Genomic DNA, 27,405 nt, shown 5'->3' on the forward strand with positions numbered 1-27,405 from the left:
TTTGTCATATACAGTTACTATTAGATCAAATTAATTAAAATGCTGGTGACACGATATACTGCAGATCCAAATAGCTTACAACATTTTTCATTTTATGCTAATAACTTTCCAAACATTTCTAAATTTGCTGTCAGTAGTAACTGTATTTTAAAGAATCAAATCTAATCATTTTATAAACATACAAATTATGTGAATCTTCACTATGAGTTCCCAGTCATCTAACTTCTATGTCTCCATTCTATGAATGCAAATTCCTCCTTTGAATGGATACCAGTTAAAATCAACTAAGTCTATTTTATACAGGATAAAGTGTAATCATTTCTATTACAGTATATAGGCTTGTTTAAAAGTGCATCTCAATATATTTACCTGTTTAAACAGCAAAGTACTGTTGGTTCTCTTTTAAATCCCTCCATGAAGAAGACTTGATTAAAAGGCCAACTCAGTTCTCATAAACTGCTGCTGAGGTTACACTGCTTTCTAAAAGCTTAATTCTTTTAATATTGTGCCTTGTATCCTTATGTAAAGCTAATGCTAAGATGAATGTAGTCCAGACTTTAGGCTGCAAATTATATCATTCATTATCTTAATAACAGTTTCTTTAGTCAAAGTCAGAGTCAAATTAAACTTTATTGTCATTTAGAACTACACACGTGTAACCTAAACGAAATCTCGAGTATCAGCTCAATTCTTGAGATTACAAAGGAAAGTGAAACAACACATACAAGTAAAGGAATAAACATAACTAACAAATACAATACTACTCCCAATACATGCAAGAAAGAGCAAAGACATTTACCAACACTCATATATGAAAAGAATACCCTCCCCTGAGTTAAATTAACTACCCTATTTAAAGTAAAACAAAACAACTTTTGAAATACCTATGTCATTTGTCTGATATTGCAATTGAGTTAGTTAAATAATACTGACTATGGGTATAATAAATATTGCACTTACTTGGAATATATGCAAATATATATTGCACAAATAAATAAAAATTGACTTATTATGTGTCCAGACCCCTGGGACTAGTGCCCGAGTTTAAAAGTCTAATAACTGCAAAGTAGAAACTGTTACTGAATCTTGTAGTCCTACAGTGGATGCTGCGATATCTCCTGCCCAATGTCAGATGGTTAAACAGTCCATGAGTAGGATGTGTGTTGTCCTGTATTATTTTGGTGGCCTTTTGGAGGCTTCTCGCACAATAAAGATGTTGTATCATTGGAAGACTGGACCTGTTACCTTCTCTGCAACCCTCACCACTCTTTGTAGCACCTTCCTATCTATAACTGTGCAGCTTCCAAACCACACTGTGAAGTTGCAGGTGAGGATGCTCTCTATTGCACCTCTATAGAAGGTGAACAGAATATGAGGAGGAAGCTTAGCTTTTTTCAGCCTTCTTGAAAAGTGGCCAGGAATTTCATCCTCTTAACCCTATCCACACTCTCACCATTGATCCTGAGCACTGGGCGGTTTGTTCTCCTTTTCCTGAAGTTGATTTAAAATTAAAATTTAAAAAACTTTAAATAAAAAATAAAAATTTAAAAGTAAAATGAAGTTTAATGTAAGATGCCTGAGTGAATCACATCTTCTGCACTCACAAAACCTTTCCACCCTGTCAACGATTTCTCTCACATGTTTTCACTTTCGTTTCCTTCAATTGTATGATGTATTTGTTTTTTTTTTCTTTTGTATATTAGCTTTCTATAAATATGTACCGAGTCTAGTGCTTGGCTTTTCTTCTGAAAAAATAACAAAATCAAGTTCTTCTAGAGCAATAAGTGGGGCTGTGATTATTCTTTCATATAAAACTCCACTGGAATATTATGCACCTTTCTGTAGCAAGAAATGAAAGGTTTATTTCCCATAGCCTGCTCTTGAATATTGCATAACTTGCATGTTTCAGTGTGTTATGCTAGTGACCCTGCAATGTCTGGACAATGAAAAGTGCGAGTGCAGCAACCGATTTATTTTTCATGTGAAAGTCTGGGCTGTAATCTACTGGACATAGCATAGCATAGAACAGGTAGTCTGATTCAAGCCTTACTAACAACAACAAAAAAAGTTACTTTTAAGTACAGGTAAAAAGTTAAACTTACTGACATGTACCAGAACAATAATAAATAAATAAGTAAAACAAAGCTTCCTTCTCTGCATATCAATTCAGTCTCTAAATGTAAGGAGGCATGTTTCCCCGTTAGCCTTGATAACACCACTCCCCTTGTTCTGAATGTGAATTCAAGGTATGGTGCAGTAAAATGATTCGTGTTCTAGTAGGGCTCGGAGAAGACAAGCGACTCTAGCTGAGGCTTTCCAGTTGTAATGGAATTCTGTTAGAAGTCACAGTTGTCTGACTCAAGGAAAAGGCCTGATGTCTTTGCTGCTAACATTCCTTGTCTTTAATACTTGGGGCTGTCAGAGGCACATTCTGCAATGCCGGTGATCAGATGAAACAAGTGAAAAGCACGATAGCTACAGAATGTTTATGCAGGGCCAGTATGATCTGACAGCTTTACATCACAGTAAAGTGTTGAATACTTAACAATATGTACACAAAATCAAGACTAATAAAAAATATGTCTGTTTGGCAAGAGCAGAACTTGGCCTGAATAGGTAGGGTTTTTTTTTTGTCTGAGTCTATGTAAAACAACAAAGTCCTCACCAACAACAGATGAATAAAAACATTCAAGAATATTCAGAAAGAAGCTTAACATGAGCGTTCTGCAATAAATAGTGTAGTGAAGGCAGCACACCACTGCCTGATGGTGATTAGGAATGCATAAGTACAGATGTACTGCAGTCATGTATTGGGTAGTGATGCATAATTAAGCCCTGCAGTCATGAGAATGGCAGTCATTACACAACTTTGTAGATCCTGCTGTGAGTGAGCATGTGACCCAGGGACACCGGCTTGATGTAGTACATCAACAGGCAGCAGATCTACAGCACTGTATGCATGTGAACAGAAACAATGTGAAGGGTGACATTAAAAAGGCCATGGTCCAGGAGTGTGTCCACCCTATCTTCTCTCAATGTTTATTCAAGGACATGACTGGCAGCAGGGTAATGGAATGACGATGCCCATTAGTGTGATATAGACTGTCACTAGCTTAACAAGGATCCCCAGGTGTTGACACCATATGTGACCTCAAATCCCCTGTATAAGCAGTGGAAGAGGGTGATAGCACATTGTGTTATTGGTAAGATTCAGAGATGAATATGCTAGATTCCCTCTTCAGCATAATAGCTTTGCTATGAGCCCTGTTTCAGCTCAAAAAAACAAAAATGAGGTCAGCATTTTGTGGGAGATTGTGTTACAGCAAGCAACACAGAGAGTCTGAAGAAAGTGGATATCAGAGTGTAATGACAGACAGGAAAAGTGACAGCAGACAGGATAACTAATTATAGACCTAAGGACTGCAGTCACCACTCAATGGGACATGGCAGTCACATACACTGTAACACAGCAGTGCAGAATGTCTGGTAACACTGTGCTGACTATGACAAGACACTGGCAAGCTATGAGTGCTAACCTGATAGGGCACAGAAAACAGGCAGGACATGCTACAGTCCTGAAAGATGGGAGGGTTCATCCAGTAAAGGCACAAGGAACAGGCAGGACAGAATTCAGTTCTGTGGAGAGTGGGTTTATCCAACCAGGGTAAAAGGAGCAGACAGGGACATGTGCTCACAGCTGCCATACATTATGAGCAGCTAAAGTAGGCACTATTCCTAGTACCTTGACAGCAGTGATACAACTGTTCCATGGAAGATAATGGTGTCCAGATAAGTTGATGTCTCTGTGTGTGTGCTCTGAATTGTTGCCCCAACCATTGCGTGTCACTGCTAATTGCACTATTTCACTTAACACAATGTGCTATATGTTTCTGAATGCTCCTTACTCTGTCATTAAGTTACAAAGCATCTGATATAAAGAGCAAAAACACGGGCTAAAGGACCTGAAATCTTCTTCTTCTTTCGGCTTTCCCGGTTAGGGGTTGCCACAGTGGATCACCTGTTAGCTCATGATTGGCTGTGGAGTTTTACAGTGTTGAGTTGCCAGCCTGGTGCCCAACCTTCCACAGAAGGCACACACACGCACTCACACCTAGGGCCAATTTAGAGTGTCCAGTCCACCTACAGCATGTCTTTGGGAGGAAACCAGAGCACTCGGAGGAAACCCATGCGACCACAGGGAGGACATGCAGACTCCGCACAGAAGGCACCCCAGCCAAGGATCGAACTGGAGAACCTCTTGCTGAACCACCGCGGCCACCCACGGGCTAAAGGACATGAAATATAGTGATATATATATATATATATATATTTTTTTTTTAATCAAATAAATCTAATCATTTCAAGATTTTGGCAGCCAGAAGACTGCAGGCCAGCAATTCATATGTGAAAATTCAGATTAATTTTTCTGAATGTTGCTAGAACTAAAGCATTAGGGAATGTACTAACTTTACATAGAATCAAAACATTCAAAGATACAACCTGAATGTTTAAAGAATATCTTTGGTGATCAGCATAAATAAATGAAAAACAAACAGATTACATCCACATGATGCAATATATATATATATATATATATATATATATATATATATATATATATATTATATATGTGTGGATGTGTGGCTATATATATGTAGGCTGTGCTGGCACTAGGTTTACTTAATGAATATGACACAACTTGTAGCATTTCCAAAATAATTTATACAAATAATTAATGAAGATGAATTGCAAGCACTGCAACTGAATTGTAAAACAAACATTTCTAGTAGGTTCACTTCTAGCATGATGCACAAATGCCCTGTAAAGACAGCTCAGAATTCACAGCTTCAATGCATACATGTTTGGTTAATGTACTCAGGACTATGCAGGTTATTAGCAAATACACTGCGAAGTAGAACACCAGAAAGCATTTTTGTTATAGGCATCCCCTCTGTACTGTCCATAACCTGTTTACTTTATTATTCTTACTCTGAGTAAGTGCAAGGTAAAGATGTGTCTTCCCCACTTTTTATCATTAATGCCTACCTGTATGCAAGAAAAAGATCAATAACAGGTAATGAACAGCTGTCTCTGTATTTACAGGTAATGAACAGCTGTCTCTGTATTTACAGGTAATGAACAGCTGTCTCTGTATTTACAGGTAATGAACAGCTGTCTGTATTTACAGGTAAGGAACAGCTGTCTCTGTATTTACAGGTAAGGAACAACTGTCTCTGTATTTACAGGTAAGGAACAACTGTCTCTGTATTTACAGGTAAGGAACAGCTGACACACTCTGGTTTAATTTTCTTTTTGGGGCTGTCATACGGCACACATAATGATCCTTATACTCCATAACACACAAATACATCCAAATGTTGGGACTGCATCAAGTTTTCATGTAGTTTGTAAGAAGAATGGCAGCTTAGGGAGATATTTTGCACTTATCTGACCTCCTTCGGAGGCTTCTACATACATTGTGGTTTGCTTGCATGAATAATGAATTCATTAATCACCGCAAGTTGTTTACCAATAACACAAGCATTCATTTTAGATTGTTATATCTTACTGATAGATTTGAGTTATAATTTACTCAAGATCAAGCAATATGCAAAAAATATAGCTAATAAGCTTAATGTAAATATTAAGCTATATGACTACCATTTATTTCTAGTAGAAGGATTATTTAATCATCTATATGTGTGTGTGTGTGTGTGTGTGTGTGTGTGTGTGTGTGTGTGTGTGTGTGTGTGTGTGTGTGTGTGTGTGTGTGTGTCTGTATTTACATTCGTAAATCTTGAATACTTTTTGCTCAAACAACAATATATTAAACAAAAACTTTGAAATGCAAAACACTACAGAATTCTGAACAGACCTTATAATGGTTCAGGGGGTTGCAGGAACATTTTGCTTGCCCCATTGAGGTCATTGTTTTGTGATTTGATGTCTTGGGGATAATCTGGGGTTCAACAAAAAACATTCAATAAAATACACTCCAGTCACATACACACACACACACACACACACACACACACACACACACACACACACACACACACTCCAGTCACACACACTCCAGTCGCATACACTCCAGTCACATACATACACACACACACACAAATATATATATATATATATATATATATATATATATATATATATATATATATATATATATATATATACACACATATAAATATATATATATATATATATATATATATATATATATATATGATTATTAGTCAACTGCACAATACACTGAAGCACTAATAAATGAACCGATACAAAACCAACAGCAAAGACTAAACAAAATAAGAAAAAAAATGTGTTATGAAGTCTTTCAGCAAAAATAGCAGCTATTTTTAACAACTCTTGAGATTTACTTACCAGTGTTTCTTAGTTTGTTGTTTCTAAACACAGACAGGATCACTAGTACATTTCCTACAACATCCAGCACTATGATAATGACCAGCACAGCTGCCAATGCCAAAGTCCCTGGATGGTCAGTACCAATGTAACTCAAATGTGTATATAGCTGAATGCTGTTATTTGTAAAGTTTGCATTGCTATCAACCATCTTTAGACATCAAGAGCCCTTGCCTTAATAATATTAATAATAGCAATTCACTATAAAATAAAATGGAATAATTAGCTATCATTTAACTTACTGTGTATTTCATCATTCTTAAAACTGAAAACCATACAAGAATGATTGTATTGATTTTCTTGAGTATACCAGTAAAATTCAGTAAATCAGTGATCAAACATGTTTAGTTAGGCAAATATGAATATGCTTTTGATATGGAGTGAGTAACACTTAGTTCAGTAACCCAAATTACCATTAATCAGTTTTAAAGTATTGCAAAACATTAATTATTGTCTTTAACAAATAATTACTATGGGCATACCAGTTACTTTTTAATGGAAAATTAAATGATCAGGATAATTCTACAAAATACTTAGTCAAATGTTAATTAGACTATCACTTCAAATGAAATGTCAGAAGTATATGATATTCCTCTGGAATATAAGGCCTTATTGTATAGCAGCTGGGATTTTTATAAAGGCAGTTATTCCCATGTGAAATCACATAAATTTAGCTATTAAAGGATTTGGCAATGAACTGCTGTGAGAATATCTGTTGTTGACTTTATTATTTCCACTGGACATTACAAATTATGTGTTCATGTGAAAGCATTTTTCTTTATTTATTTATTATTTTTAAGTGCTCTCTCTCTCTCTCTCTCTCACACACACACACACACACACACACACACACACACACACACACACACACACACAAGCAAACACCAGATTAGCACTTTTATCAGTGTTATGTGTTATGGGTCTAATTAGAGATTGACTGACTGACTCACTGACAATTATTTTAGAAACTCCAGCTGTGAGCAATGGTGACAATTTAAGATGAAATTACAGATTGGGGGTTAAGGTAACGTTTTGTCAATCAAAAAGATCCAAGATATCTTCATTTGAATTCAATGAAATGAGTTTGAAGAGTAAGTATTTTTTGATATGATGCTCAGCAGGAGAGAGGAAGATAATATAAGTGAATAAAATTAATAAACAAATGCAAATTAGCCAGCATTGCAAAGTCAAGCATCAATGAACAAAACAGTTGTCACTGTGATATTGCTCACATACAAACCAATGCATGGAGCACCCTCTATAAGCACATGTTAAACCTCAAGACATGTGCCACATGATCACTGACCCCCTAACATTGCCTGTGAAAATGTTATACTGGCATGAAGTCCTGACAAACATGCATGCATATGTGTTCATGCAAAATATCAGGAAGTAATACTCATGTGATGTACTGTTACATTAGTGACACTGTACAATCACACTATAGATGTACCTAGGATACAAATTGACTTCATAGGTTCATAGGAGAGTACTAGGTTAATGTTCCAAGGTGACATAAAAGCCTAGGCATATTTAACATAAGTTTCACAATTTTAAATAGCTATGTGAACAAAGTTTACACGATTATGAGCCTATGCTATGTTATCTAATACTAACTACCTCTATCCATGAGGGACATGGTCGCAATACCAAAAGTACAATTACCATTAACTATCCATTGATCTAGGCTGCCCTTGAATATGGTCATGAAAGGTCTTTGCTTTATGTGAATTGGAAGCTTGTTCCAGAGAAGAGGTAGTGTCTGACAGACATTTCTATCTCTCAAACATTTTTTATTATGTGAGAAGATAGGTTAATATCCTTGGAACGAGTGACCCTCATGCAGTTTGTTTTACCAATATGTAACATTTCCATCAGGGCTGGATTGCAGACTGCCCTGTAGGCCAGTCACAGTTCGTCCCTTAGTAGTCTGTAGAGGACAGAATACAGAAACACCGATTTCAATATTTCCACATAGGACTTTTCTTCTACACTCTGTATCTTCCTTGTGTGAAATTTCTACTGTTGCTCCAGCTGTTACAGATGTGTGGTGAGTTACATGCAAAAGTGTGCATTATTTTCAATTATTTTTGTGATGAGGGATGAGTACAGTTGAATTATAACATCCTTTGATCTGGATGACATGCCCATACTTATGAGTTGTGCCATACAGAAGGGTTTGTTACCACTGTGGACACATGGTGGTTGAACGTTCAATTACTATCTGCCTTAGTACCCAGATAATGTACCACTGGATCTACTCATTGGGATGTGCTGTCTATATTGGAATTAGCTTGGGTGTTTGCTTTACCAAAGGGAATGATTATGTCTTTTTGGACATTTAGTGTGTCTCCATGGCTCTAGCACCAATCATTTGAACGCATGTTAATACTTTCTGCAGTATAGCCATACTGTTACTGGATTCAAAGACTGTCCACAATTAGCAGTCATCCACAAAGTAGCTTGGACAAAGGCTAAGTTTGCCCTTACTTCTGAGAATTAAAAAGCAAACAGGAAAGGGCCTAGTACAAAACCCTGTGGTACTACACTGATCACTGTCCTCTTGCTACAGGTAAATTCAACACTTTGGCAGCATGTGTCCTGTTGATGACCCACTCAACTACCCACTTGATGACATAGTGGTTTATGGCCAGTTGAGACAGTTTCTCTGTAATGCCTGAGTGTGGAATTGTATCAGATGCCTTGGCCAAGTCAAGTTAGGTGGGATACACATTCTTTCCCTCATCTATGGCCTTTGTGACCTTCTTGAAGAAGTCAACCAAATCTAACAGACATGATCTAGCCTTAATTCAAAAATGTGTTGGTTACACAGTCACAGGATTACCTTTATTCTTTTTGATAAGGTCCATGATGATTCTTTCCATTGGCTTATAGATGAGGCTAATCAAGCTTACAGTGCATATAAAAAGTGTACACACCCCTGTTAAAATTTCAGGGTTTTGTGATATAAAATAAATGAGACCACAATAAATAATTTCAAAACTTTTCCCACCTTTAATGTGACCAGTAACCTGTACAATTCAATTGAAAAACAAACAAATCTGTTAGGGGAAAAAATATAAAAAATAAAAAACGTTCAATAAACTGGTTGCATAAGTCTGCACACCCTTAAACTAATACTTTGATGAAGCACCTTTTGATTTAACTACAGCATTCAGTTTTCTTGGGTAGGAGTCTATCAGCATGGCACATATTGACTTGGCAAAGCACTCCAAATCTGTCAGATTGCGAGGGCATCATTTGTGCACAGTCCTCTTCAGGTCACCCCACAGATTTCTATTGGATGTAGGTCTGGGCTCTGTCTGGGCCATTCCCAAACTTTAATTTTCTTCTGGTGAAGCCATTCTTTTGTTGATTTGGATGAATACTTGAGATCATTGTCATGTTGAAAGGTGAAATTCCTCTTTGTCTTCAGCTTTCTAGCAGATGCCTGAAGGTTTTGGGCCAAAAGTGACTGGTATTTGGAATGGTTCATAATTTCCTCCACCTTGACTAAAGCCCCAGTTCTTACTGAAGAAAAGCAACCCCAAAGCATGATACTGCCACCACCATGCTTCACCATGGGGATGGTGTTCTTTTGATGATTTAAAGTGTTGTTTTAGCACCAAACGTTCCTTTTGGAATTGTGGCCAAAAAGTTCAACATTGGTCTCATCAGACCATAACACATTTTCCCACATTTTTTTGAGACTTAATGTATTGTTTTGCAAATTTTAGTTGGGCCTGGATGTTTTTCTTTGTAAGAAAAGGCTTCTGTCTTGCAACCCTACCCCATAGTCCAGACATTTGGAGAATACGGGAGATTGATGTCACAAGTAGTACATAACTAGTACTTGCCAGAAATTCCTGCAGCTCCTTCAGTGTTGCTGTATGTCTCGTGGCAGCCTCCCTGACCAGTTTTCATCTTGTCTTTTCATCAGTTTTGGAGGGATGTCCAGTTCTTTTCAACATCACTGTTGTCCCATATTTTCCCCACTTTTTTATGACTGTATTTACTGTGTTCCATGATATATCCAATGGTGTGGACATTTTTTTGTAACCCTCTCCTTACTGATACCTTTGAACAATAAGATCCCTTTGATGCTTTGTAAGATCTCTGTGAACCATGGCTTTTGCTGTAGCAGGCAACTGAGTAAATGTCAGGAAAATCCTACTAGGACAGCTGAACTTTATTTGGGGTTAATCAGAGTCTCTTTAATTGATTGCAGGTGTGTACCCAAGAAGACTGAATGCTGTAATTAAATCAAAAGGTGCTTCAAAAAAGTATTAGTTTAAGGGTGTGCACACTTATGCAACCAGTTTATTGTATGTCTTTTATTTTTTATATTTTTCCCCTAACAGATTTGTTTGTTTTTCATTTGAATCATACAGATTATAGGTCACATTAAAGGTGGGAAAGGTTTTGAAATGATTTATTGTGTTCTCATTTTTATATATCACAAAATCCTGGCATTTTAACAGGGGTGTGTAAACTTTTTATATCTACTGTATGGCTCTATAATTCCCTGTGTTGGATGACGGGCACCCATGGTTCAAACATATGACTGTTGCTGTCCACCATTCTGCCAGAAACATAGCCTACCACGATGCTGTAGTTAAGAAGGAATCTATCTGTGTCTGCTAGGTCAGGTTTTAATTTATTGATAAGGCAACCTGGGATGTTGTCAGGGCTCAGTGATGCCATGTTTTCAGTCTTAGAGAGTGTCCAGATGAGCTGCTGTCTTGAGAAATTATGCTGAGTAATGTCTGCATTTACACTTTGGATAATGACCATTGGGGATGGGGGGGTGAAGTTTGATTAAAATTAGTCACCTAGGAGATTGTCTATTGCCTCCAGATGAGTATTGTTAGTGCCATCTGCAACCATCTGTGCACATAGCTGTGTACTCCCTCAAAGATATTTTACTTATTTAAAAAAGGATTCATGAGAACACCTCTAAATACAACCTTAGGTATGCATCACATGCACATGGTGGAACTGTTAACATAGTCATACAACTCTACCTATTTCACATCATTACATCACTTGCACATCATATGCCTATATGTTTATCATTGGAAAGGTCTGTGTGAGGACTCCAATACCAGATATGGCCACATTACAAATGAGGTGGATGTGGTTCATGCAGAACAGCTGATGACACAAATGCTGACAGTTACACAAAGTTAATGGACAACATCTGAATAATCCTTGTGAATAGCAACAGAACTGTGTATACAGTGAATTCCTCAAGGTTGCAAGTAAATCTGAACTGGTTATATGTTTGTGTATATACCAGCATTGCAATATGTGGATGAAATAAGGCATATGTGCCCATGTGGTTAGTTTGATGTAATACTGCTACATGTCACATACCATTTCATGATGGTAGTTATACACATGTACACGTGCCATACTGCAAGTACCACTGCGATGGTTAAATGAGAAATGTGTAGAATGTTAATATACTCTACTACAAGAACACATGCCTTAGTAAGTTAAGAATATACAAAGCATCATCCCATGTCAACAGTCCTCAAGCGACACATTACTACAGCTGTTATGCAAGAAACATTTAATTAAATGGCAGCAGTGGCCATCAATACATTATATCAAATCTCAGACTGGAATACACTGTTATGGAGCTAACGTACATCCCCACCTCAACACAGCACATGTGGAGGACAACACTGACATGTGCAATCTTCACAGCAACACAGGACATTACTAAGCTAACAGCCAACATCACATACAATTATAGCCATTATTCTAGCCTTTAAACTGAAATCAATTTATCTAGATGATATAAAATAATATAGGTACATGCACATGTGTTCATGTGTTTGATTGTATTACATATTGCCTCTGTCCGTAAGTGACATGTGCACCACCCCATGACAGAATTAGCAATCACGCACCGAGTGGTCTGCAGATGGCGTGAAGAAGGTCATGGAAGTGCTGTGCCTCACGATGTGTGTACACATCTTTAAGATGATGACATCCTCCAATGTTCTACAGATAAGATGTTATGTTGGCAGATAGAAGAAGGGGATCAAACATAAAAAAAGTTTTTCTGTGTAATTAATAATCAAAATGTTTTGTATAACCGTTTTTACTACATTTTGATTAATAGTTGTGATAATTGCATAAATATGTAAACATACTATATTGTTTCATTCTGCTTGCATAACTAAGTGTATGTACTGGAGATTCTTTTTTGTCTTCTTGTATAATTATGTGTATGTTCTGGTCTAAATGGGCTATCTTTGGCCAGTCAGACATTTACCCAGTAAACAAATGTAAATAAATAATAATAATATTGGATTCATGGGCCTATGTTAAAAGGTTTCCTGAGTGAGATTCAAATGAATAAAGATTCAAAATATCACATACTGGCCATAATATACCACCAACCATACACACAGCAGTTGAGTGAGGTTGATTTGAAAATTAGGTCTGTGTAGCTTTTCAGATTTGATTCCGTACAATACAACAGTACCACCACAGTGTCTAATTTTACATTGTATGCTGAGAAGAAGATGTTGTGAGGAATATCTGACATAGATGTGGGCTCATATATTGGTGTAAAATTATCTCCACATTTATATTTGAATGAACACACATATACAAGGTGTCTGCTGTAGAAACACAAACTATCTTGTTACACAAGCTAGAGATCACAATAGCTGATGCTCATGCCAGCACAGACATCTGTGTAGAATCCTGTCAGAGTGCACTTTAGAGGGGCCCACATCATCATCATATGTTGAGAATAAGTTGGCAGGAGTGTATGACATAGCTGACGTCTCACATGCCATTTTAAAATTTTCTTCAGACTGATAGCTGAATGAACACACACACATAAGCTGACTGCAGTAATATTCAAACCACCACATAGGTATCTGCAGAACACAGTACTTCATGGTAATACCACAGCACAAGTCTGCTTTTTGTGTTTTCATAGAACACTTTAAAGCAGATGACATCATCAGTGTCTGGTGAAAAGAATATGTTAGCAGAAGTGTCTCACATGCTGCTCTTAAATGGTCTCTCAAAGGAAAGCTAACACACACACACACACACACACACACACACACACACACACACACACACACACACACACACATGCACACATTGACTACAGTGAGATTAGAACCCCTACCTAACTATCTACACTAGCTATAGAACACAGTACTTAACACCAGTGCCACAGCTCAAGCCTGCCTTTCATGTTGTCAGACAACACTTTATAGAAAATGACATCATCAGTGTCTGGTGAAAAGAAGATGTTAATAGAAGTGGCTCACATGCTGATCTAAAATGGTACACAGAATGACAGCTCACCAAGCACACACACAAGTGGACTGCAGTGAGATTAGAACACCTACTTAACTAGTTACACAAGCTTTAGAATACAGCACTTAATGCAAGCACCATAGCACGTCTAAACTTTGCGCTGTCATAGAAAACTTTATAGCACATGACATCATCAGTGTATGTTGGGAAGAAGATGTTGGGAGGGTTGTATGAAATTGTTTTCCATGAAGCTTGAGTGATGGCATTAGGACACAGACTCATGATCTTCTGACTATGCACACACACAGTTACATATACAGGTGCACACACAAGTTGTATGTTGTGCAATTTGAACTCCTACCTATTTTTTCCAGCTGCAGAACACAGTACTTAACATTTGAACCATCACAGAAGTCTGACTTTTTAATTTTCACAGCAGCCTTTATAGAGAATAAGATCATCATTAATTATTATTATTATTATTATTATTATTATTATTATTATTATTATTAATTATAATAACATATAATATATACTGTTATGAGACTTATGTGCAAAGTGTGGAGTTTGGATTTGCTTTTGTGCTTGCAATGTGCAAAAATACTTTAAAAGACACATTCTAAGCCTATATGCACTAAGCTGTCAGGAATGCATGTTACAGAACTGAGACATACATGCCCCTTTTTCTCAATATGTTGTGTACATACACACACACACACACACACACACACACACACACACACACACACACACACACATACTTTGGAAACAGCATGAATGCAAGTGTTGATGTATGAGTGTTATTTTCTAATGAATTGATGTCAACAGTAATACATTTATCAGACAATCTCAATGTCAAGTGTCCGTATAAAGCTTTCACAAATGTAACAATGCAGTTTTGCTCTTTATTTATGAATTGTAGTTGATATTAGACCTGGGCGGCCGCGGTGGTGCAGCAGTTAGTGTTGCCACCTCACAGCAAGAGGTTCTCCAGTTCGATCCTTGGCTGGGGTGCCTTCTGAGTGGAGCCTGCATGTCCTCCTTGTGGTCGTGTGGGTTTCCTCCAGGTGCTCCGGTTTCCTCCCACATCCCAAAGACATGCTGTAGGTGGATTGCACACTCTAAATTGGCCCTTGGTGTGAGTGTGTGCATGTGTGTGCCTTCTGTGGAAGGTTGGGTGCCAGGCTGGCAACTCGTCACTGTAAAACTCCACTGCCAATCATGAGCGGACAAGAGATCCGCTGTGGCGACCCCTAACCGGGAAAAGCTGAAAGAAGAAGAAGTTGATATTAGACATATTACAGAAATATAATTTTTAAGTGCATTGGTGTAGGGCACACACATGAGTCTGAATAAATGCATGTTCAGTGAATAATATGTCTCTTCCCTTCTGAGCAATAAGCATAGTAATACATGCCGAACACCTCTTTACATAGTGGTCATTGAGAAACAGATTTGTCCGAATAAAAGCAAAGTGTTTGCACATGCGAGATTTACATTTAATGAATACAACTTAAACTTGAGAAATAGTTATGAATATATGCTGTGTGAGAAATAGCTGACATACAGATACTGTTCATACTGTAGTTCATATTGAAAATGTATAATAACTTTTATGACATTAAGAACTGTTGCTATTATCTTCTCTCCTTTGCATGGAGTTAAGCAACGACCAAAACAGTTCTCTACTTAAATGAAAATAGTAATATATTCACCTTCCTTTGCTCAAACAGGCTAAGTAGCAATGTGCAGCCATCAGCACTCTGGGCAGTACTGAATGCACCTCCTATCTGGTTTTCCCTGTGGCAGCAGGAATAAGAACTGTGAGCTCCTTGTCAGAGCACTGATAACACAGTGTTCAAATCCAACTCATTCAGTTTTTTTTACAGATGGTATCAGGATGGAATTACATAAGTAAATGTGATAATTACTACAAATGTGGCAAGCAATGATTATAGTAAAGTATGTGTCTTCCCCAGTTTTTATTATTAATGCCTACCTCTATATAGTTGTACAACTATTAGCTGTTTTCCAAGATTCACTGCAAATCATAACTTAATTGTGTGTACAGCTTTATAGCAATTACAAGGAGTGGTATTTTTTTAAAAGATTATTTCTAACTAGGCAGATATACTAACTGTCTGTGTCTAGCCATATATCCTGAAAAATGTGTGCAGCATGCTTTATCGCAGTAAGGAATGTTTGCACATGATATTAGATAAAGATTTCATCTTTCATCACCTGAACATGTCACTAACAAAATCCTACAGATTATTTTGAAAAATTCTACAGTACATGAGCAATGATAAACTATTGAATTAAGGTAACATGTTAATATCCGTCAGCACACTCAGGTCAGTCTGCAGACACCATCCATCAGTCTAATAGATGCACACACATACAGAGTATTTGGATGGGTTGGATGAATACAAAGAGAGATGAACATGTACTTAGCAGTGTTTTTTTAATGGAACATCAATGGTCATGGTTTTGGTCTGTTGCCATTATTACCATTACATGCCCTGTAGCATGAAGTGAGAGACATACGGGTAGAGAAGGCTTAGGAGGGACAACAGGCTTATGACAAGCAGAACAAGGATGGCTAAATATGTGATAGCAGTGGGGAAGGATGTCACTTCAGGTACTCATTTATGGGCAGTACTCAATATATCATCATGATAAATCATAACTTTGGAAAAGTTTGATATATGTGTGATTAAATATATAATACACATATATCATCACACTAAGAAATTATGAGAGATGCATCTGGAATTGAACCCATGAAGCCACTGTCAAGAAAGTCATCAGTCAAGGGATTTATGTCAACAGCCCACAGAGCAATTTGCATTTTGTTGCATTCAGCAATCTAAATAACAGTCAGTGGAACTTTTAGTGCCTTTACTGTGTTCCTTTAGAGCAGTGAGTTTAAGCAACATTGCACAGAGATAACTGGACTAGTGAAGCCAATGACAAAAACTCATCAGGTTTTGTCATAGAACATGAAGAGTCATTCATTGTCTCTCAACATTAGTGCACAATGCCAAATTGCACAAATGCAGAGGACAAAAAGTGAAGGCTTTATTAGGGGCCCTTTCTGGACATGTGTGTAGTGTGTGGTTCTATTTTTTGGGTCTATATTAGATCATCAAAGTGTTAATACTTCGAATGGTCTAATATCGACCTGAAAACAGTGAATGCTGAAAATAGCGAAGCTGCAGATAACCAAATGTTTTCCTAGTGAAAGAATTTGGTTGGCCGTTACTGTGGCTTCGCTATTTTCAGCACTGTGGTAGAAAGTTACAGGTTGAGTTCAGGTAAGTGTGCGATTGTGCAGATGTTAGGGTTAGGGTGGGGTATGTGAGTTAGGGTTAGGGCGCGGGTGAGGTGAGTGTGTGATAGTGACAGACTTTCGGGTTATGGCGGGGTATGTGAGTTAGGGTTAGGGCGCGGATGAGGTGAGTGTGCAATAGTGATGAACCTTAGGCTTAGGGTTTGGGTTAAGGATAGTGGCTAGATAGTACTGTATGTACAGTTTAGTGTAGGGTTAGATGTAGGATTTTAAGTGTATGTGTGTGGATTGCTGTTTTTTTGGTGTGCTTGTATTGTGTGTGTGTATTTCTCAGAACAGTGAATTTTTTCCCAGGGGAAAAAATTTGCTGTTCTGAGCCTTCAATGTTTTTAGAGTTCGTGGTTAGCAGTTCAAGGATGTGGTATTCAATGTTGAGCTGTTTTGATGAACTGATATAGACCCCCTATTTTTTGACTAGATTAATGGTGTGAAAATGGGGTAGATAAGAAAGTGGTGAAATGGGAGGTAATCTGGGGGAAGAACAAAGGAGAAGTAATAAAGGAATTTGCAGGAGGGAATTAGGAAAGAACCATAGTTATCCACTTCTTTAACAGTGTAATGTGAACACATGTATAGAAAATTGGATGAGTTTGAACTGACACCACAACACAGATGGGTGACAAAAAAGCAATCATGTTGTATAGCCAATTGGACCAAATCAAGTGAGGCAAGAAGACACATATGTGAAGTGTAGAGATATGCATGGGGCAATTTTTTTTTATTTTTTTTGGGATTTCAAAAAGAGGGGAATGTGGGGGAAGGTACATAGGAATGTCAGGGTCAGGTAGGTAGGGTAGATGAGGAAGCAGGTACAGAAAAACAGGACAAACAAGACAGACACAAGAATGATAATTGACACAAAAGTTTTGGGAACACCATGATTGGGGATAGGTAGGGGACATCAAAGGCACATGCCTGTCAAGCATGGGAATGGTAAAAATCTAGTCCCCACCCTCAGAATTGCCAACATGGTTCCCTTCCTCAGTTCCAGTGAAATTGCTTGTTATTTAGTTTTTTTCTGCATTCCAATGAGCAACTTCTCCAGACAGCAGAGGTGTGCACCAATGCTATTTTCTAAATCTTCATGCACAATCCCTGGCAGCTACTGGTGGGTGACATAATCCCCACCTCCACCAATACTCCTGGAGAGTACCAATGCACCAGCTACCAGGGCAATGCTACCTGATGTTAATAACCCAGGTATTGCAGGGGCTGTGGAGGCAGTGCCGCCAGGTTGCGTCCCAGATGTGCTGGGTGTTGGTGCAGCAGACAGTGGATGGTTGGCAGGCTGAGCCACGGTGGTTGGCCTACCTCCCTGTGCTGAAAATCATTTTGTTTGTTGGCAGAAAAGTATGACATCAGAGCGGTGTGTTCACATATATAAAAAAAAAATAAAAAGAGAGATAAGGGGTGCAGTCAGACAAAAACAAACAAAAAAAAGAAAACATGATTAGAACCATTATATGCCTCATAAATTCTTTATTACAATTATAGGTTCATAGGTCTGTACTAGGCTAATGGCCCTGCAGCCTTTACAAGTCTAGCCCAAAAAAGTTTGCCCTGGCACCAAGCCACCCGATGTTAGTTCACAGTTCCTCTATCCAGTAGGGCAACTGGAGTGATCCCTAGGGTGAACGTTCTGTTATCCATCCACTCGTCAAGGTTTCTCTTGAAGTGGGCCAGCGAGGTGCTCTGCTTGACATGAATGGGAAGCTTATTCCAGAGTGTGGGCAGTCTTTAGGAGATGAACCTGTCCCTCCAGCATGTACTGTTTATTGTGGTAATGAAGTTGTGATCTCTGGAGCGTGTGGTGTGGGGAATTGAGATTTCTTTAGGTGTAGCATTTCAAGTAGGGCTGGGTCAGACATGGCTTTGTAAGTCAAGCAGAGATCATCTCTAAGTAGATGATAAGAGACTGAGAACAGCTGAAGTTTCTTGAGTCTGTCCATGTAGGACGTGTTTAAGGCCTAGGATCCTTTTTCTGAGGTAATTTTGTGGCCTCTCCAGCTGTTGTAGGTGTCTAGTCAGGTACATTCCAAATGGGGCGTTATATTCGATGATTGGTCTAATGAGGGATGAGTACAAAGGGATGATGACCTCTTTCTTTCTGAATGTGAAATCTTTGGTTATAAGATGTGCCACGTAGAAGGACTTTCTGACCACAGTGGCAATGTGGTGGTCAAAGGTGAGGTGGCTGTCGACCTGGATGCCCAGATCTCTTATGGCCCCTTCAGTGTTTAGTGGGCTCTCATCGATGTGGTAATTCGTGGGAAGTGAGTTTTTTCCAAATGGAATGATAACGCATTTTTTGGCATTAAGCTTAAGGCCGTGGTTCCGACACCAGTCATTGGTCTCAGATAGGCCCTTTTGTAGGATGTCTGCATCACTTGGGGAGTTGATAATGACTCCTAGCTTGCAGTCATCAGTGAACTTGGTCAACCAGAGTCCCTCTGAGTTAGCCTGGACTTCTGAGATGTAGATGCCAACAGGACAGGGCCCAGGACTGAGCCCTGTGGGACTCCACTCATGACGGGTCAACTGTCTGACCTGGAATATGCAACTTTCACTCTGTGGGTCCTGTCTGTGAGCCAATTTGCAACCCACCTAGTGGTATAAGGATTGATGCCTAGTTTGGTAAGTTTATCAATGATACCCAAGTGAGGAATGTTATCAAAAGCCTTGGCCAAGTTGAGGTAGGCTGTATGCACTGCCTTACCCTAATCCACAGCCTTGGTTTCACACAGGTGAGCAACATACAAATGAGACATGCAAAAGGGAATAAAGATTATTTTGTTCATATTCATTCTGATTGCTCCTGAGTAAACATAATGTGGAACCTCAACTTCTTTATAAGTTGCGTTACACATACAGCTGGTTCACAGGTATAATTTATGCTGTCATTATCATCCAAAGTGCAGACCACTGCTCAATGCTGCTAAGCATGATTGGGATTCCTAAGGTAAACAAAACAGTGTAAGAAACTTCTCTGTGTGGAAGATTTTCAGTCCATATATTTCTAGTTAATCACTGTATATTAATCAGATCAGACAATAGTAGTAGAAGTAGCGAACGTAAACTTGTCAAGTCAAAAAGTAATAATAGAAAATATATAATTCTACAGCATTACTAAGTATTCAAAAGTAATCCAAGCAAGGCAGGCAGTCTGTTTCCAGTCGAAAATCCTTTATTAAGTACACAGACAAGTGATCCAAGTACCTAGTAGCTGTCATAATAATATATAGCCCTAATGTACTTTAATGGTGCATCTTATTTAACCAAATTATTAAGTAGATTATTAAGTCTGTGATTAGGCAATATACTACATGGCTGGAAATATATCAACCTTAGTTCATTTTGCGATCAAAATTATATATAAAATATATACATATATATTTTGCATGTAAATCCATTTCTATTTTCACAACCAGTGTTAACAACTTTAAAGATCCCGTTCCTTCTAACTTCTTCAGGTCTGTAAACCTATATAAACACATAAATTGTTATATATAATTTTATAGTATTGTCATTTTAGAATTGGTGGCCTAAGCTACTACTAATCATTTGAAAAAAAGTGCACTGGAGTGTAAATTGCATCATAATTGTTTACATTTATTTTTTTTTTTTTTTTTTTTTTTTTTTACAAATTGGTTTTTTAAATTGTAATAACAATACTAACTAATTATACAATTATATACGTTTTTAGGGTTCTTGTACACAGACCTGAAGAAGTCTGGAACGACGAAAGCGATCTTTGTTAACAATAGGTTATGAAAATAGAAACTGATTTTTACATGCAAAATGTATATGTATATATTTATATATAATTTTTGATCGCAAAATGAACTAAGGTTGATATATTTCCAGCCATGTAGTATATTGCCTTGTATAAAATCACAGACTTAATAATCTACTTAATCTACTTAATAATTTGGTTAAATAAGATGTACCATTAAAGTACATTAGGGCTATATGTTATTATGACAGCTACTAGGTAGGGCAGGACCAGCTCGAATGTCACACTGATGGGGGAAAGGATATGAATTTAACATGTGTACCAATAACACTTTGTTTTACAGCACAATAAACCACTCCCATGCCTGATAAAAAGTATATATATATATATATATATATTTAGAAAGCTTGTGAGGAAATTATTACTCTATTTTTGTTTTACTTGGATCGCTTGTCTGTGAACTTAATAAAGGATTTTCAACTGGAAACAGACTGCCTGCCTTGCTTGGATTACTTTTGAATACTTAGTAATGCTGTAGAATTATATATTTTCTATTATTACTTTTTGACGTGACAAGTTTATGTTCGCTACTTCTACTACTATTGTCTGATCTGATTAATATACAGTGACTAACTAGAAATATATGGACTGAAAATGTTCCATACAGAGAAGTTTCTTACACTGTTTTGTTTTTAGACCCACTACACTTTAGTGAGTTGTTTTGAGACTTCGGGGATACCACAGAGATTACTTGTTTTTTGGATTCCTAAGGTAACTAACATTCATTTTTAAATATGCATTTAGTAGGTTTTGTGTTAAGCCATGCACTGTGCAAATGTTAATAGCAGAAAAAAAAGATAAATACGTTAAACAATTACATACCTCTGGATTTGATCTATCAGAATAATGACATCACAAAACACAATTGGAGTGTGTTATCTCTCTTTGCCATAGGCACAACTTTGTAAAAGCAATCAAATCATGTGTACAAGCAATTCGCTTTTCATCTACAGTATTAACAGGACATACACTTGTACATTCAAAGTTGGTTGCACATGTGTGGCTCACATATTTAGTGCAATGAGTGATGACACAACCAAATGCAGCTGTGTCTTCCCTTTGTATTGTGTTCATTTTTCCTTTATCTCTGATGCAATCTCAGACATGCAGTATATAATGCATTTTGTATAATCATCCTTTAAATGCATGATAGAAATACATGACAGTGAAAAACATTTTCAGCAAAAGCAGGAGAGTTTGGCTATTAGTGAACAAAAATGATAAATGTGAGTTGTTTTGGTTTATTTAAATGCTTGCTGAAGTTAGTTCCACAATTTGGAAATGTATTCTCACTAACATACCCACTGCAGGTAGGTTGTCTGAATTGCTGTTGCTATGATTTCCATCTGTTTCACGCTGATCATTCATAGTTGCAAGACATTAGCATATAACACTGATGTAAACCCTACACTATGTTTATATCTGTTACACAAAGTCAAAAGGTTGGTATTCAGCAATTCTAATGAGTTAATACCTCATTTGCATAATCACCATGCTCAGAGATCTGAATTTATGCTTTAAAAAGGAAACCATGTATCTAGGGAACTTAAAGGTGAGGAGGTTTGTGCATTTGGTCAAACCAGAAGTTTGGTATTCCTTTGAAGGAGATTTATCAGTAAAGAAGGCTTATAATTTTGCTAAGGTATGACTGTATTATTCAAGTAATGTATTTATACGTCCAGAAGGAAATGAAACTTTTACTTGTATACACTTCTTATACTTCACTGTTAGAATAGGTATTTTTGGCAAGCATTTAAATTTCTGAGAGAGACAGGTTATACTTTCAGCACAACTATTATTTTTTTTTAAATTTGATTTTACAATATTCTATGTTATTGGAGAGAAATGTAATGTACTTGTCACTGACATAGCTGTTATACTTCTGAGATGGCTCAGTCCACCTCATGGGAGTGGTGAACACAATGAGAAGTGACTGTCATTCATAAATTGACTTTTCTGTTGTAAATTTGTATACATCCTAATAATCATATGGAAAGCATATATGCAATTAATTTTGTGGTATTCCTTGGTTTGTATGAACCTTTATTTGTTTGCTGTTTTGGGGGTGGGGAGCACCCTACCATTTTGGGTTCCAAGAACAAAAGTGTATTTCAAGTGCTTTTCTGTTGAAAATGTGTAAGCATCTGATATTTTAATGTGAAACATAATACATTACTCATTTAGTATTCCCTGGTTTCAGAGGGAAGTGGGACAATCACATAACCTTCAGTTTTACTAAGTGAAAATGGGTTTCCAGTAATTAATCTTGACAAATGTGTATGTAAGCAAAACATTTGTTATGTAATATTTATGTGTTTTATCCTTCTCTGTTTTATGTCACATAAGATTATGGCGCCCAAGCCTATAAATCCACATAAACCCCCTTTCAGTAGCTGAGAAAATAAAGTGACAATCCAGGCATGGAGTCTTTCTTTTTGAGAGAGGATGTGGGAATATGGCTGCCAGAAAAGAGATTTGGAACCAGTCAATGATGTTAATGCAGTAGGATGTCACAGCAGGAATTATGATTAGGTGCATCATTGGGCGACTGATGTGATTTAATCAGCCCAGATGAGAGCAGCTGAAGTTGCCCAAGAACAAGTGGCTATGGGGGGTGGTCCAGCTACTTACCCCCCACTGACACCAAATGAAGAGTTCTTGTATGTGTCTGTTAGTACAAGTGTGTCCCATGAGTAGCTTCCAGGTAAACTTATATATGAAAAGTTTAATATTTGCTTTTATACTAAAATATATAATTTTACTAATACTTCCTGTGAATTTTGTTTTCTGTATCTATTGATAGGTTTATAGATTTATACAACAGAATTGTTCAGTACATATGGGTGTGGGTAGACGTCTCAGTGAAGTTTCCTTTCCAGCTATGACTTACAAGATATGTAGATGATTGTGTATTCACTACCCCCCCCCACCTTGTTATTTCCATTTTCGTGGTTAATTGTTGTCCTTTCCTTGCTTCATTTCTTCTATGACCATCCTCAGTGCAGACATCTGGACATGTAAGCAAATGACCATTCATCAGATATATAATTATCTCTATGTGTGAGGAGGGTGTAATGAGTGTCTGTATTGCTGTATCTGTGATTGTGTAACTAATGTTACTTTCTTATCATATAAATTGGTTTAATATTTAGTGTAGTACTGATTTCATTCTTGTGTCTGCTGCTTATCACAAATGATCCTGACAGTGAATGTATAGAACTCCTACCATCTGATGTTGGCCTATGAGTAGGCTGTGATGATGTTAGTGGCCAAACAGAGGCACATTTGAGAGGGGCAGAGGATGAATTAGACACTGAGGTTGTCATTCACTTATCCCCTGTATTTCCATCAAATATAGTTAGTATGCCTATGCATACCCATTCCACTGATCCTTCAGATATTGGGCAGGATGAGGGAGACACACTTGATCAGGGTAGTGTGGTTATTGCAGCTTCAGTGCTGCCTGACTCTGGCTGTAGCCAAAGTGTGGGAGAGGTGCCATGTAGAAAGGCTAGTCAGGGTGCTCGAGGAGGCTTGTTGTCCACTCTTCACCTGATCCTGGTGTCATTACGTGCCACTTGATGTATGTTTAGGCCCATCATGGAGGCACAGGCATGTTCCCCTAGGGCCTCTGAGGACATGCTTAGGGTTCTAGATATGGCACAGACTGACGTGTGACTGCCTCTGCAGTGTGGCCAATTCAATGGATCAGATGAATGACATGATGGAACGGACAGTGTCTGTGATGAAGCATCTGCTGGGATGGTAATAACATTCATGTAGTAGCACTAATTCCACTGCTCCATCAGTGGTTGAGGTGTCTACACTCAGACATAGTAAGGCAGAGGGTTGTGGACCTGGGCATAGACATGAAGAGAACTCATCCAGCAGGCACCACTCACCACTCACGGGGTCCTTCCTAAAGATCTGACTGGAGTAGACTGTCCAGGCAAGTATTGCTCCTCTTTAACCACTGCAGACTTTGTAATGGTTAGGTTAGAGGCTATGTCTCTCTTAGCAGCAGCCTGTTTCCCATATGCTAAGATAGGATACAACCTCTTGTGGTAGTTTGGTGCATTTATGTCTTTAGACAACTTACTGCTGGCATTCTGTCATTCCCACTTACTGGCTCGCCCACCTTTTTTTCCCCACCTTGCCTCCTTGTTCATATATATTCTACATGGCCCCACTGGTTACATTTAAAACATTTAACCCTTGATACTGACTGTGTACCTGAATTAGTGGCTTTCCCTGTTACTGGCGGACTCTGTTGGGATGATTTAGGTTGCCCGCCATGTTTTCCCTTAGACCCATGTGCAGCACTGGGTATTCCTTTCCTGTGCATTGATGCCCTGCTTGCTAGGTATAGGTCTCCCTTTATCCCAAACTCATCTGCAGTATTATATTCTCTATCTGCCAACCCAGATTCTCATGTCCACTGGCAAAGTGCTAAGTGCTTGTTCTCTCATCAAAAGTCTTATAGCCCTTCAAAAATGGTGACCTGACATCCACTCATGCATCTATGAAAATAACCACTTAACTCAGTAATATATTCACACACACTTTCATGTGCCTTGAGTCTATGTTCACACAACGTTTTTCTATAAGCTTCAGGTGTTATCTAAAAACACTCTAATAAACAATTTTTAACAGTATTATAATTTAAGCACTCAGTATCAGACAATTTAGAAATAGCAGTTACAGCTTTACCATAGAGTTAGGGGGTCAGGAACTGCACTCAGAGCCCTTGGTCAACATTATACTGTTTACATACCCTTTCAAACAGATGAATAAATCTATCAACATTATCACCCTCTGTAAATTGTGGAAGAAATTTACTGACCTTTAATGCTTCTGGAGTTCAGTTACTCCCTTCCCCATTACCTCCATGACCCTGGTGAAGAGTCAGCATCTCCTTTTGATGTTGCCTCTGCCTCTCATTTTCTTCAGCTTCCAGGCATCTCAGTCTCTCTGCTGCTTCTAATTCCATTTGTTTCTCCTGTTGCAGTCTCTCTCTGCTGATGCTAGTTCCAAATGTTTGGCCTCCAGTTCAAGTCGTTTTAACTCCAGATTGATTTTTAAGTCCTTTGAGGCAAAGATGAACTGTCCATTTTATGAGATTTACTTCCCCAAGGCCAGTCTGGTTGTCTTCCTGATTAGTGGCCTGTGATGCAGGTTAGGGCTCCAGTAATATTTGCTTTAGGCTTGGTCACACAGCTGAGCTCTCAACTCTTTAGCTGTGCCAGTGGGGAGTCTTATTGGGCATCTGGAGAAAGAGGGAGAAACCAGCCCCAGACTGACTGTGGTCTCTGTGTGCTCTTAAGAGAAATTGCACTTGATGCAGACAGCTGAATCTGGAAATACTGTGTTTGTACTTTTCATCCTCCCAGTTCATAGGTTCATAGGTTCATATGTTGGTACTAGGGTCTATACAAGTCTAGCCATAACAATTTCCTGGATATTTCTTCCCACAATATTTACTTCTCTAGACCCCTGTCTAGCAGGGCGACTGACATGATCCCCGGGATAAATTTCCTATCTCCCATCCAATCATCAAGGTTCCTTTTGAAGAGGGTCAATGAGGTGCTCTGCTTGACATGTATGGCCAGACTATTCCAGAGTATGGGGAGTCTCTGGGTCAGGAACCTATCCCTCCAGCATATTTTGTTCATTGTAATGACAAGGTTTAGATCCCTGGAGTATGTGGCTCTGAGGGATTGGGATTTCTTTAAGTGGAGCATGTCCAACAGCTCAGGGTTTGACATGGCCTTGTATGTTAAGCAGAGATCACCTTGACGATAGACGATATGCCACAGAGTATAGCTGGAGTTTTTTTAGACAGTCAGCATATGGCATCTGCTTTAGGCCTGTGATTCTTTTAGTGAGGTATTTCTGTGGCCTTTCCAGCTGTTGCAGATGTCTTGTGAGGTACATACCAAACGGGGCATTATACTCTATAATGGGTCTAATGTGGGATGAGTACAGTGGGACAATGACCTCCTTTTTTCTGGATGAAAAGCCCATAGTGATGAGGTGTGCCATATAGAAGGATTTCCTGACTGTTGTGGTGATGTGGTTATCGAAAGTGAGACCACTGTCCACCTTGTCCCTAAGTCTCTCATCACACTTTTGATGTTTAGTGTACTGCCACCTGTGTGGTAATTCATGGGTACATGTTTTTTTCCAAAGGAGATAACTATACATTTCTTGGCATTAAGCTTGAGCCCATGACTCTGGCACCAAGTGTCTGTTTCTGTAAGGCCCTTTTGCAGAATATCCACATAATTTGGGGATTCAATAATGACTCCCAGTTTGCAGTCATCTGCGAACTTTGTTAGCCAGAGTCCCTTAGTGTTGGCCTGTACTTCAGAGAAGTAGATGCCAAACAAGAGTGGTCCCAGGACTGAACCCTGAGGTACTCCACTTGTCACTTGTCTGGAGCTGGATTTGGAGTCAGCTACTTTTACAGTCTGGGTTCTGTCAGTAAGCCAGTTTGCAACCCATCAAGTGACATTAGGATTTATGCCCAGCTTAG

General features: G+C 38.2%; 1 protein-coding gene across 1 annotated transcript in view; it reads right to left on the bottom strand.

Annotated features, from left to right (window-relative positions):
* LOC122787985 (D(5)-like dopamine receptor) overlaps window positions 1-27,405 on the bottom strand; it is a 114,847-nt gene that overhangs the window by 51,444 nt on the left and 35,998 nt on the right. Inside the window, exon 3 of the mRNA XM_044054912.1 lies at window positions 6,391-6,580. Coding sequence (XP_043910847.1) covers window positions 6,391-6,580 — 190 coding nt within the window. The remainder of the gene's footprint in view (window positions 1-6,390; window positions 6,581-27,405) is intronic.

Source organism: Protopterus annectens, chromosome 13.part0 (assembly GCF_019279795.1).
Source record: "Protopterus annectens isolate FY-2018-M chromosome 13.part0, PAN1.0, whole genome shotgun sequence".
Lineage (NCBI taxonomy): Eukaryota > Metazoa > Chordata > Ceratodontiformes > Protopteridae > Protopterus > Protopterus annectens.